Source organism: Synchytrium microbalum (genome assembly GCF_006535985.1).
Source record: "Synchytrium microbalum strain JEL517 chromosome Unknown SmJEL517_scf0033, whole genome shotgun sequence".
Taxonomy (NCBI): domain Eukaryota; kingdom Fungi; phylum Chytridiomycota; class Chytridiomycetes; order Synchytriales; family Synchytriaceae; genus Synchytrium; species Synchytrium microbalum.
In genome coordinates this window covers 13,581-26,561 of record NW_022158382.1, presented here as the reverse complement: position 1 = coordinate 26,561, position 12,981 = coordinate 13,581, and the positions used below count along the sequence as shown (strand labels likewise).

Here is a 12,981-nt window from a genome sequence, read left to right as displayed (position 1 = left end):
GGCATTCGTATCGTCAGGGTCTCGTCGTCGTAGCAATAAATCAAAGAATCCGTGTGCCGACCAAACACACAGGCTGCAAAACAGCACATTCTGAGCCAAATCCCAGTAAAGTCACAGCAAAAGAAGCATCAAAATGCCATTTATATATGCAATTGAAGTGATATATACCACTTTTCAGCCAGTACAAGGATAGACAGCACTCGCTAAATCACTACCGCAACCTCCGGTATAAGGCTTATTACTGTGCAAAAGCACGCAGATGGCTGTTATAGCGTCGAGAGAGCCTTCTATATATATCCATCACTCATTGAATCCTCCATATACATCTCTCCATGTATCTTCCTATGCAAAACAACCTTCCTGTGCTCTTGAACTCTCAATCTTCCTCCTCAACACTGCAAAAACATTATCGAGCTTGCGAAAAGCTCAACGACAGGTAAGACGCCAACGCCACATACATGATGCGATAGAATTCATTTTGCTTGATATATTCCACTCGTTAAGTTTCTCGTCTACGCCCGAAACTGACTCCAATTCTCCACCTGAAAACTACAGTATAGAACAACTAGAGCTCCTCCGTTCAGCAGTGTTACGAAGTCTCTATCAAGCAGCGGGGAATACGTTGAACAAGGTATATCTACAGGCTGATGGGGCCCAATTTGCTTGTTGGCGATCAAATCTTGGACATTTCTTCTACATTGGAACTGCCAGAAAACTCACTTTATTCCATCACATTTCTCGAATATGTATATAGTTATGGAAGCCGAAGCACCTAAGGCTGGTGTTGTGTCATCAATGGTGAGTACTTGCTTGCTGTGTTGTTTTGAACTTGGTTTGCAATTTGGTGTTTAGAAACACTTTTCGCCCTGATTCGGATATTTTTGACATTGCTGCCAATACTAATGTTTCAAAACTCCACAAATTTAGGAGTCTCTTGTGGTGCTCTTTGGACATATGAGGATCTCCGGCAGCGTTGAGAAAAGCAGTTCAACAGCATCTGAGGGTTTGGATTCACCATCGTCACCTGCATCCAACTCGGCAGTCTTTCTAAGTGTCGTTGATTCTCATGCGGTACACTTGTCTGATCCCATTCGTGATGTACCTACGTCAAACGATTACTTGAAGGAGTTCGCACATTCAACCACACCGCCTACATCGGCTGAAGCTCCAAAATCAGATCCATCCTTTTCTGCATCTGCACGATTATTGAGGAGGGAAGACTATGTAAGTTGATTCAACCTGCACTCTTTGGTTGTTTCATCTTGGCTGATCATTGTGCTAACCGTTACAATCTATAGAGTATAATCAGAGCACTCGACAAAGGTGCATTTGGCGAAGTTCAACTGTGAGTTCTTTCTCTATATTTCTCAACGACCTTTTGTCGCAGTTTTGCTAACTGCATATCCGACTATTAGTGCTCAAGACAAGAATGGTAACGAGGTTGTTCTCAAAACAGTCGGGAGTCTCTTTGATGGAGCTGTAAGTTCATTGCTTTTTCTGTTCTAGTCCAATCTGCGCATTCACATCCCTCCTTTTGACCTATAGCGCGAGGTGAATATGCTCTCTTCTCTTTCACACAAAAACATCATGGCCATCTATGGTTATTGGATTGAAGGCGGCTCTGTTGTGATGGTTCTTGAGTATGTAAATCATTGTGGTTTACCCCTCGAAAACCAGCTGTTAATTCTTACCTACTCATCTACTCAGGTTGGGGGAAATGAGGTCTTTGGCATCTGTGCTCAAATATGGCGGGGTGATGGACGAGAAAACGGCCGCACAATACATACTTGGAGTCATCGAAGGACTGGAATACCTTCATTCGTTGAACATCATTCATCTCGATCTGAAGGTACCAACATCGAGATTGGCTATTCCCTTGCTTAGATTAGAAACTCATTAATTTCGCCGCAATAGCCTGATAATATTCTTGTAATGTATGATGGAACTATACGATTGGCAGACTTCGGGTTATCGGGCTTTGTGTTCGAATTCGAAGGTGATCGCTCCGCCGGGGGTAAGTGAGCTCAATTGGTTGATTCATTTGGCAACACGACGATAACAGTGTATAATCAACGCATAAAAGGCACACCGGGATTTGCAGCTCCCGAAATACTACTGGGAGGCGAAGTTACATGCAAGGTCGATGTCTATTCCATGGGTGCTACATTGCTGGAAATGCTGACTGGCAAGAGTCCGTATGATGAGTTGGAGACTGCCGAAGCTCTTAAGAGCACTGTCGCAGGTGAGCTTTCGAAATTCTTAAATTTAATCTTCAGGTTCTCCCAAAATTGATACTAACACTACTTTTCTTGAATTGAAAACAGACGATATGCCACTCCCACCACATATATCACCAGTACGTAAACTGAAACCACACTGTCTCAGTCGAGTTTTGCCTGGATCTAACCTGCACATTTTTTTTAGGAATTGAAAGATTTTTTCAAACTTTGTTTTGAAAAGAAATTGCATCATCGAGCGCACGTAGATGAATTTTTGCATCATCCTTGGATACTTGAGTTCACGTACTCAGCACCTTCCATGTGGACAAGCACTGTGACGACTGCTGCTTTATCAGCACCCACAGCACCAGCATCTGCAGTACCACCATCATCAAGTACGACAAAGAGAGATGATTTGGTAACAGCTCCCAAAAAGTCGCTTCTTCTCTCTGGATCGTCGGTATCGTCATCAGTCATACCACCTGTCGCGGAGGGATTCACAGGCGCATTGAGTGATGGACCTATAGCGTCTGCATCGTCATCTACCGAAGGCTATTATAAGTCATCATTCAATTCATCGGCGCCATGCCCATCAACATTGAACACACGGAAGGACTCTATGGCTTCCGCCGATAAATCAGGCACCACGGTCTCATCCTTACGATCTAGTGTAGAATCCACCGGCTCTGTAAACTCTGAGGGCAAATCCGTATTAGGAGAAGAAATAATCACTACATGCCCAGCTATCGGTCAACAGCATTTCAAGTCTCGAAAATGGTTTTGCTTCACAGCCCGGAACAGACATAAGACTCCAGCAAAGAAACAAGTCGAAGTTGCTCCAGTACATGAATCGCCTCCCTCATATGATAAATGGCCACGGCCTGTGTCATCCAGTCCAGCAACAACACGGACCCCATATTATAAACTAGTATTTGACAGAGTCCGAAGGAAATCTGAAGAGAAAGGAGTTAAAGCTCCTCCAGCCGAAAAGAAACAAACGCCATGGTATAATCCAAAAGGGTGGTTTCGTCAAGTGTCATATCAATAAGGCCCGTTGGAGTCTCCTCGTAAGCATAGCCATCATGTAGAAAAAGTCCTTTTTGTACAGCCCGATTTTGGGGATTTATTTCCTTTACATTGTTTTTAACAATAAGATTAGTACAAAGCAGAATCCAAGTCTAGAAATCCCTGTTTCGAACATTTGCAGGATCGTTTACATATCCTCTACTCTTCTATTACATTTTGAGAGCCCTGGATATACAAAGTGATTTCGTTTTTCTTCTGTGCAGATGGTTCGACAAAGTATGTGCTTCAAAGTTTTCGTCTAGTATCGCTCAACATACGAGATCCCTCTCTTTCAAAAGTAAATGAAATAACTCCAATCTTCTGTCTGAACACATTCGACCGTTTGCACCATCGTACGAGCATCCGAGACATACAAGAGACAAAGCAACGAGTGTATCGGTCTTTCCTGATCTCTTGACGCTTTAAACACTTGGAAACCCCACACACCAAACCCAAGCAGCATTCCGAGACAAAAACCAACATCAGCTTCAGGCACGATACTGATCGTCACTGCGGAAAGATTATGAGGAGAAAGCCCATTTGGTTCTGCGTGAGGAAGTGGGGTTGACATTGAATTTGTGACTGCCATCCGGGCCTTGGCTTGTGGTAGTGGTTGAACTATCGACGTATCGACGGCGTGTTAGTTTCAACAATCCCTTCAAAAGTTCCAAATCCATCGTGGAGAAGCAATCTAGTCTCACCGGACATAAGGGTCGACCTAACAGCAGGGGTGATCGGCAGCATAAAGGTTTTGAAGATGCAAAATGTCAACATTTGTCTCAGATTAGCACGTACCGGATCGCAAGAAGCTTCAAGTGGTAGATGGTTCGTGGCGTAGTTGAATGGATTCTACTGTAAATGGTTGCTTAAACGAAGACGGCGGGAGGAAATACTTCAAACGACAAGGAGCTTACCTTACTTAATGTTCGACACTCAAACAAACTACAACAGCCCATATCCTAGCGTTATAATTGCAAAGACGAGAGGAAAGAGCTGAATAAGCCAAGTCGGATTGGATTCTTAGTTCACGGTCAAGAGCCTGCTATTCGAGTTTCAATACGTACCTGAAAAGGAAGTGCAAGACGCAAGCAATGCATGCTTCAGATGCAAGTTGTAGGCGAGTGGTAAAGGTGTGGTGACGATTCGCTCAAATGAAGCTTTGGTTTGAGCCACTAGAGATATCAGTTTGAAGCGAGCATCTCGAGCCATGAAGTGTAATCTACAGTAATTGAAGAAGCTATGAAGTGTAAACAATCCAAGTGGATTTTTTTACTGCACATCTCGAATCTTTTTCAGCAATCGTCATGCGCTTTCCCAATTTATTCGTATGAGAAAACTCTCAAAGCTCACTTGATGATTCTCCTCTTCTCAAACACGAGCAGAGTCGACAGATGGACAATCACAAAGGCCAACTTCACAGATCCACACAAATAGCTATGATGGTGAATAAGAGTATATGGGGTTGCTCTGGATCGGCTTCCACTACTGATTTGACCAGCACTTGATTCTGCAAGAGAGGAAGGCCGGGAGATTGCGCTCCTGAATTCACATCCACGTCTGGTGCGAGTGAGGGTGCTCGAGATTGAGCCATATCCATGATTGTTCGGTTTGGAGGTTTGAGACCTTTGTGTTCGCTTTTGACTAAGAGCCGTAGTATGCTGACTGTATGTGGTTGTATGTCTTCCCAGTAGCTGCCGACTGTTCTTCGTAAGTGCCTCTTGATCTAATAAGTGACTTGTGGTGTCAGAATACTCGCTGAATGTGGTTCGTGAAATTTTCCCGTCGAATGCCCTCCAGCTTGATCCTCAAAACAATTCATTCCAATTTGCACTTACAGCATAGATGCATAGGACAATTTCATGCTTGCTCTCCTTTCCACGTTATTCTCAACAGTATCTACACTCGGTAAGATCCGAATCAGTCTGGCAGCACTTCTCAAAGTCGACGTCAAAGTAGACCACAATCTCGTTCCTTAGTTCTACGTTCTACGGACTATAAAGAGAGTTCGTACGAAAAACGAGTAGCAAACCAACCACGAAAGACAGTACAGATACGAAGTACACGAAGGCACTTGGAGGCTCAAGGTATGACCAAAGTGTTTCTTAATTACGGCTATTATGGAATGCAATGACAAATGGTAGTGTTGTTAGAATAACGGATTTGTATCAGCTGAGGTGAAAATGATGACAGTTCGTTCAATTGTCAATATGATCGGCTTTCAGTAAGCAGGCTGGTGGGGAAGTCAAAACTACTTTGAAAGCTTAATTGACTATAAGAAGAAAAAATGTCAAAGCCATGCATGAATCACACAGATTATTGAACAGTAGGGAAAATCATTGAGCGGAGGCGCCTTTTGATCTGTGAATCTGTGAGTAAAATTGTGTAGTGACTATATAATACCTTGGGTCCACACCTTCAGTGTGCTCTGAATTTCTTGCTTTTAGTGCTGCAGCTGCCTGTAGATGGGCTCGTCGTTGTCAAGACGGTGACAGTCAAATCCATCGAAACAGGGCTGCTAGTACTTTTAGCGTTGGGTCGTGTTGCAGAAGTCTACAAGCTAATATTTCTTTTTCCGTTTCCAAGGAAGAGGTAGATACAGGTCATGACATCGCTCTGTCACCCAAACATCGTAAAGTTCTGAGGTAATTGGATTCCATTTCTATCGTTCTTGAGTACTTTTTTTTTCCTTCTGTCGCCCATTTTAAAATTTCCTACTAAATATAACCTGTTGAATTCGCTTTATCAACTATTTACGAGCACCTCGGCTCATTAGCTTCCGTTATTGAGCGGAATGGTACCTTGACTGAACCCATCGCGGCAAAGAATGGTTTGTGGGTCATAAAACGATTGACTTTTATGCACGACAAGAAAGGAGCGCACATGGATCTCAAAGTAAGAGATTAATTAGAGCTGTATAAGTCGCATGTTTTTGCTTATGAAGCTCCCCTTTTGTTGTATTAGACAGATTACATCCTCGTCACGCGAGACGGCAGTGTCGCCATTACAGATTTTGGCCTTTCAGGATATGAAGAGGATTTGAGAGCATCGCCGAGACTAAGCGGTACGTTTTACTCAACTGATTTTGTTTCATTGGGTAATGAGTCGCTCCAAATCATCCAATCCTACAGGCACTCCTGGATATGTAGCTCCTTAGGTAATTGAGGGCAGAAGCGGTTGCTGCAAGTCGGAAATTTACTCGCTCAGCGCTACAGTGCTAGAACTAGTCACTAGCAAAACCCCATATTCCAAACTGGAAACCATGGAACCACTTCAGTGCACTATTGATGGTTAGCACCAAAATTTTAAAAATCAGGTTCTGCAAAACCACCATACTAATTCTACTTTCTTTGAATTGAAAACAGACTCGGTCCCTATACCGTCTAACCTCTCATCGGTGAGTAATGGCAAACAAGCATATCTTGTCGAGTGATTCCAGTATTTGGATTCAACCTTTCAAATTCTTTAGGAGTTGAAGGATTTCGTGAGCCTATGTTTTGAGAAGATATTGAAGAATTAGGCGTTATGTTGAGGAGTTTCTCCGCCACCCGTAGATACTTGAACACACGTATCCTTCGTCCACTGTCGTAGCTGCAAGTGCCCCATCAGTAGCACCAGTAGCACCAACATCGTCACCACCACCAGCATCACCTCTAGCATCAACACCACCAACCTCATCACCAGCCTCTTCACCACCATATAGTCCTGCACCAGTCATATCATCACGACATCTCCAATATATTCCAGCTCCATCAATCTCGTCACGCTCTAGTACCACATCCACTAGCTCACTTAATTCTGATGACAGCTCGGTAGTGAGGGAATCTGGAGATATTACTCTCATATCATGCCCAACACTGCCCAAACTCGAACAAAAGACTCGTAGTTGGTTTGCATTTATGGTACTTATTGGACGCAACAAGCAATTACTAAAAGAAGCAGACGCCCATCAATGTATCCGGTAAAGACTAAAGTCTACCACCCGAAAGCAACCACATGAGCAACAGCAGGACTCTCACTCTTTAGCGGTATACGGATTGAACAGAACAAGAGGGCTGAAAAGAAGCTTGTCGGTCCCTCGCCAGTCGAAAAGAAGGACAAGCTCAGTCTGGTACCGTCCGAGCAGGTGGTTTAGAAGAAACAGAGAATGATAGAAAGAAGCCCATGTGGCTTGTACAATATCTTTAGTGCCCTCTGCAGTCTCATAATCCGTAGTCTCACTTGTACAATAAATAGTTTGATTTGGTAATTTTTGTTTCTTGTTGTCGCTGGGGTTTCAATAGAAGATTAGTACAGAACAGAATCAAGTCTCGCCAAACGTTGTCTTGATCTTTTGCTGTATTCGGCCACGTCTACCTCTCCATATTATTTTGGAAAACCAGGATATACAAGTAATTCTCTTCTACTTTTGTGCAAACTCAAATTATGTACTTCAAAGTTTTCTTCTAGTATGACTCAACATACAAGATTCTCCTCCCAATGTAGACAATGTAAACCTCTCCCTTTCACAACACGTTTGACCATTTACACCATCTTACGAGCATCCGAGACCTATACGATATGAAGCAAATAGATTATCGGTCTTTTCTGATAAAATTATCAGTCTCTTGTGGCTATGAACACCTGTGAGTATCCATACAACAAACCCAACCAACATTCCGAGGGAAACTTACATCGGCTTCAGGCACGATGCTGATAGTCACTGCAGAGAGATTCTGAGAAGAAAAGCCATTTGGCCCGCCATGAGAGTGTGGTAGCAATATTGAATCTGCGACTGCCATCCAGTCTTTGGCTTGTGGTGGTGGTCGAACTATAGGCGTGGTTTCAATATACTACTTTCTACTAAGAGTGCAAGTAGTTTCAGCTTACCTAACATGAATTCGACCTAACACAGTAAAGGGTTGTCAGCTGCAAGGTTCTCAGGGTACGAATACGAATAACTTTGCCTTACATCAGCATGTACAAGATCACAATAAGCTTCAAGTGGTAAGTCGTTTGCATCGTAATTGAATGGATTCTAATAAAATCGCTGTTTAGAAGGACAGTGGCGAATAGAAGTACACAATGGACCAAAGTAATCACCTCAATTTCAGCTCCAATATGTTCAATACCCCAAAGAATGGCAACGGCCAATCCCACTGCAGGTATCATTGCCCAACCCAGTGATAACAGCTAAAAACCAGTCATTGTATGAGCCCATTCTCGAGCCTTACGAGACATTCCTGCTACATCATACCTGGAATGGCAGTGTAAAGCAGTACACGAGCAGTGTATGCTTCAGATGCAAGTTGTAAGCGAGCGGTATAGGTGTGGTGATGATTCTCTCGAATGAAGCATTGGTTTCAACCAACGAGGATATCATTTTGAAGAGAGCATCTCGAGTCATGAAGTGCAACTGCGGTGATGGAAGATGCAATTGAGTCAACATCCTAGTGGGTTTTTGCTACATCATCTCAATTCCTCTTCAACAACCATCATGCGATTCCCCCAAGTCACTCGTATGACATCATCCGTACACACCTGATCATTCTTCCTCTTCTCAAACACGAACGCAGTCAACATATTAGCAATTTCCAACGGCAGATTCACACATCCACACGAATAGTCATGACGATGGACAAGAGTGGATGGAGTTGGTGCTGGTCGTCGTTTAGTACTCATTCTACGAGCCATTCTCGACACCATATTTGCCTTTTCGGCATCTTGTTCATCCAAGTAATTGTGCATGGTGAGAGGACGTGAGGGAGACAGCACACCTGAGTTTACGCCTACGTCTAGTGCGAATGACGGTGCGCGAGATCCAGCCATATCGATTATTGTTCCGTTTGGTAGTTTGAGTGCGTCTTCTTTGCTTTCGACTAGGAGTTGTGGGATGCTGACCAGATGTGGTCGGATGTCTTCCCAGTGGCTGCCGTGCTCCCCTCGTAGGTGTCTCTTGGTCTATTTGGTTAACGGTGTGATGTCAAAACACATGTTGAATAAAATTGGTCAGACTTTCCATTGAAAGTCATTCAACATGATGTTCCAAACAACCGGCACTTACAGCATAAGCATACGCAATCAACAACTTCATAGCAGCCCTCTTCTCCACTTTATTCTCCACCGTATCTTCAGGCGCCAAGATCCAAATGGTTCTGGCAGCACTTCTCACAGTCGATGTCAAAGTAGACCATAATCTCCTTCCCTCATAGTACCGATCATACGCCGAGTTTGTGCGAAACACGAGTAGCAAACCGACTACAAACGACACGACAGGTATGAATGCACTTGGGAGTTCGAGGTTTGACCAAACTGTTTCTTGGACTACAGCTACGATCGCTGCTTCGATTGTGAAGGCCACGACGAAGGGGAGTGTCTTTGGGATGACGGATCCGTGCCATCTGATGTGGAGAACTGCGTATCAGTTCAAGCTGATCGGGTTGTCAACCACGTTGGCAAAGGTAATATGAGCTCATCTGATAACTCACTTGAACCATCTATATGATACAAAAGGCAAAGTCAAATACGACTGGAATAGATGAAACTTACAAAATGTCACCTACGGGTCTCGTTCAGCCATATAATCGGGCTAAAAAGTTCAAAGTGTCTGAAAGCTGATGTTGACCGCAAACATGTCGGTTTCGAGGTCGATCTCCTACCTGGGTCTTCTTTAGTATACTCATCAAGTTGAGATACGTAAATTTGGATGAAGTCTAGCGTTGTTTGAGTGGATAATGTCAGTTCTCATGTTTGCTTGGTTCTTGTTTGATTTTTGGCTGATTGCAATGAAACAGAGTATACAAGAGCTTACAAGAACAGGCGCCATTCGTATGAGATCTTTTATCAATCAATCTAATCTATCTCTAGCTTTACTACTCTAGTTTTACTAGGTCTCCAGTCTGGGATGTTGAGGCTTTCGGACTTGGCTTTCGTTTTGAGTTTCAAAGCTCCACTTCCACACAACACATCATGAACGACTAGATTCATTTGCGAATGTAAGGTGAATGTAAAATGTATATACGAGACAGTTCAAAACTGCAAAAACATTACAAAAAAGAAATTAAAAGTTGATGTTCAACAATTAAATGCCAGATGCGTCACAACGTTTCCAACGATAACCAACCCTTTACTATCACCATCTACCACGCATCATCCGACGAGAAAAAGAATCTCGTTCCACTAGATACAGTGCTACTCCCATCACAAACTCTCTGTATCTCACTTCCAAATCCAGGCGGTCCAGAAAAATACACTCCCACGTCCGTATTCGGGTGCTGTTGTCGAATATCACGAAACAAGGCATCAAACCTTGGTCGTCCATACTGCGTACGGGCTCGTAATCGAGTCAGTGCGTCGTCACCGTCAAAGTCGTTAAGGAAGAGATTGTCAATATTGGGCTGGTTGCCAGTTAGGTATGGTCGGATCTCGAATAGGTCTGGGTCAATCCAGTTTTGAGATTCTTCTTCTAGCTCGGCGAGGAAGGATCTAAACCATTTGAAAGCCTAAAGGATTGTAAAGTGGGGTTGACTGGGGCTGATCCGTTGTGCTGAGAGTCAAGATGTGAACAAAGCGTTTCATATGCCATCAAACTTACATACGCTTCTCGACAAACCCAAAAGAAATACACCTTCTTCATATGTCTGGGTATCTTTGGATCCACATATCGAAAACTAACGAGAAACCAACCCATCAGCATTCCAATACATTTTCGGCAATTACACTACCTCTCACTTACGCAATCTCTTTGAGAATCGACGCACAAGGAGTCACACCAATACCAGCCCCAATCAAGATTACAGTATCGAATCTGAAAATCCAGTCTCCTGACCTTCCAAAGGGGCCATCAACCATCAATTTATAGTTCTTAGGAAATGGCGGTCGTTGATCATCAGGGTCAAACCTGCAGTTTAAGCGATCAGCGAGACGGGCACTCCAGTCGCCTACAACTCGGACGTGGACTGAGTGACAGTCCTCTCGGGGAGCTGAAGTTAGAGTGAATGGATGCCACTAAATGGGACGAAGAGGTCAGTATCAGAGAATTCATAACTCATGAGTGGGCTGCCGCTGCTGCACGTCCAGTTGTGCTGCAGCTGCCACGATTAGTGAACATGCGCATCTGAGATCCTGCAACGTACCTCAAATATTCCAGCATCAGGACACTTCAAATACACATACTGTGCTACCCTAGTCTTCATAGCCGGCTTATAAAAGTTAATCTCAACCGTTTTTTGAGGATGCTGAATAACTTTAAGCACCGTAGTAGTCTGTCTTGCTCTCACAGTCCTCAGCACCAGTTCAACTCCATACAACACCAAAGGACCAATCCAATACATCCATGACGTCGGTGTTCTGCATATGGTGGACCCAGATTTCACATCCAGAGCTTTACCAAAACATAGCGAGCCGTGTATGACAATCAATGCGTATAGCACAATGAAAAGACAGTGTAGGCTCCAGAATACGTTATAGCCGGATCGTTTGACTACGTTTGCAGATGATGTGTAGATGGCTACCATGAGTAGGACGAGCATTTGACCTGTTATGCCGGCTCCTGTTGTGCCAGTCATGGCACCGGCTAAAAGAGTTCTTCCAGATGCAGCTTCGATTCTGATATAGTTCATATAATGGGCAACCTGTGTTAAAGTTAATATGTTAGCACAATGTTGGCCTCCCAAACAACACACAATCACGTACACAATGTACAAAGCTCCAAAACACAATCCCATAACTGCAGACCCGATGCAGTAACGCCGAGCTATTGAATAGATATAACCTGGCGAGGAAGGTATCACTGATTAAAGACAATAGTGTTCTCAGTATCGGTATAAGAACTAGTGCCATGTTGAGACTAATAACAGCCGCTGATGCCTTAGCCGTTGCCCAAAACCCATTCGTGGCTGCTACGAGCGATGCAAATCCAACATCGTTTTGCATTGTGATAAAGTTATATGCAAAGAGGCCGACTTGGACGAGAATCCATATTGTGCACCAAATGAATTCTTTTCCTAGTGGTTCAAGCGTAGGAGTTAGTGGAGCGCTTGGGTAATTAGACTAGCAAATAATGTATACCATGTTCGCTCAACAGATTATCAAGCCTAATAATCCAGGGCACCGCCTTTGTGGCATGTTTTGAAGGAAGTGTTGGTGCACTCAGCAAACCCTCAGATATAGACACATTCCTTGCCATCCTCAGCTCATCAAAGGTCCCATCCGGGCTCAGCTGGTGTGGTGGTGAATACCTCTTTTCAACTAACGGTATACCTGCTTGTGGTAATTTAGATGGTCGTGTTGGTACCGGTGCTGGTACACCACGTGAGAGCCGTAGAGGCCGTAACGACGACTGACTGGCCTGACTTTTTAATCCACTTTTCGATGCTAGGGAGGAAGTTGATGCTTGTTTTTGCAGTGGTTGGTGCTGTTGTGGTTGTAGTGGTGGTCGAGGTGCTGGTTGGGGATTGGTACTACTACTACCGGCACCTCCAATTACGTTTTTCATTGACGAATTACTCTGTTCTCTGCGTATACCAGATGAAACTTCACGTGGTAATGATGACGGGTGCGAAGTAGAGCCTTGTCTAGGTAGCGAGTCGTGTAGCCGTTGCGGGGCTCCATATTTACGATCTATAGGCGGAGCGGTAGCCTTTCGTAATGGATTTGGTGGTGGGTTGGCTGTCGACAGTCTCTGCGGCCGTGGATAAGTTCCTGAGTCGCCCATGGATCT

At 44.0% G+C, this 12,981-nt stretch overlaps 5 protein-coding genes across 5 annotated transcripts; 3 read left to right on the top strand and 2 right to left on the bottom strand.

Annotated features, from left to right (window-relative positions):
• Nucleotides 1-259: 259 nt before the first annotated feature.
• Nucleotides 260-3,267, top strand: SmJEL517_g04612 (uncharacterized protein; the record flags this gene model as incomplete). Its single annotated transcript, XM_031170540.1, has 12 exons — nt 260-436; nt 556-631; nt 755-798; nt 928-1,224; nt 1,299-1,345; nt 1,416-1,479; nt 1,546-1,640; nt 1,708-1,849; nt 1,915-2,014; nt 2,084-2,242; nt 2,325-2,356; nt 2,425-3,267. The coding sequence occupies 12 exons, from the start codon at nt 260-262 to the stop codon at nt 3,265-3,267; spliced, it is 2,076 nt and encodes a 691-aa protein (XP_031023431.1).
• Nucleotides 3,268-6,164: 2,897 nt separating this feature from the next.
• SmJEL517_g04611 (uncharacterized protein) lies at nt 6,165-6,438 on the top strand (the record flags this gene model as incomplete). The annotated part of the gene is made up of 3 exons (XM_031170539.1): nt 6,165-6,176; nt 6,246-6,345; nt 6,413-6,438. The coding sequence occupies 3 exons, from the start codon at nt 6,165-6,167 to the stop codon at nt 6,436-6,438; spliced, it is 138 nt and encodes a 45-aa protein (XP_031023434.1).
• A 105-nt stretch (nt 6,439-6,543) lies between these two features.
• On the top strand, nt 6,544-7,416 carry SmJEL517_g04610 (uncharacterized protein; the record flags this gene model as incomplete). The annotated part of the gene is made up of 5 exons (XM_031170538.1): nt 6,544-6,571; nt 6,647-6,678; nt 6,751-6,765; nt 6,836-7,242; nt 7,308-7,416. The coding sequence occupies 5 exons, from the start codon at nt 6,544-6,546 to the stop codon at nt 7,414-7,416; spliced, it is 591 nt and encodes a 196-aa protein (XP_031023433.1).
• A 439-nt stretch (nt 7,417-7,855) lies between these two features.
• On the bottom strand, nt 7,856-10,086 carry SmJEL517_g04609 (uncharacterized protein; the record flags this gene model as incomplete). Its single annotated transcript, XM_031170537.1, has 12 exons — nt 7,856-7,894; nt 7,955-8,091; nt 8,151-8,166; nt 8,233-8,298; nt 8,364-8,453; nt 8,518-8,676; nt 8,802-9,221; nt 9,325-9,661; nt 9,749-9,757; nt 9,824-9,849; nt 9,920-9,973; nt 10,072-10,086. The coding sequence occupies 12 exons, from the start codon at nt 10,084-10,086 to the stop codon at nt 7,856-7,858; spliced, it is 1,368 nt and encodes a 455-aa protein (XP_031023471.1).
• A 313-nt stretch (nt 10,087-10,399) lies between these two features.
• On the bottom strand, nt 10,400-12,975 carry SmJEL517_g04608 (uncharacterized protein; the record flags this gene model as incomplete). Its single annotated transcript, XM_031170536.1, has 6 exons — nt 10,400-10,762; nt 10,855-10,930; nt 10,996-11,267; nt 11,396-11,893; nt 11,955-12,265; nt 12,330-12,975. The coding sequence occupies 6 exons, from the start codon at nt 12,973-12,975 to the stop codon at nt 10,400-10,402; spliced, it is 2,166 nt and encodes a 721-aa protein (XP_031023472.1).
• Nucleotides 12,976-12,981: the final 6 nt, after the last annotated feature.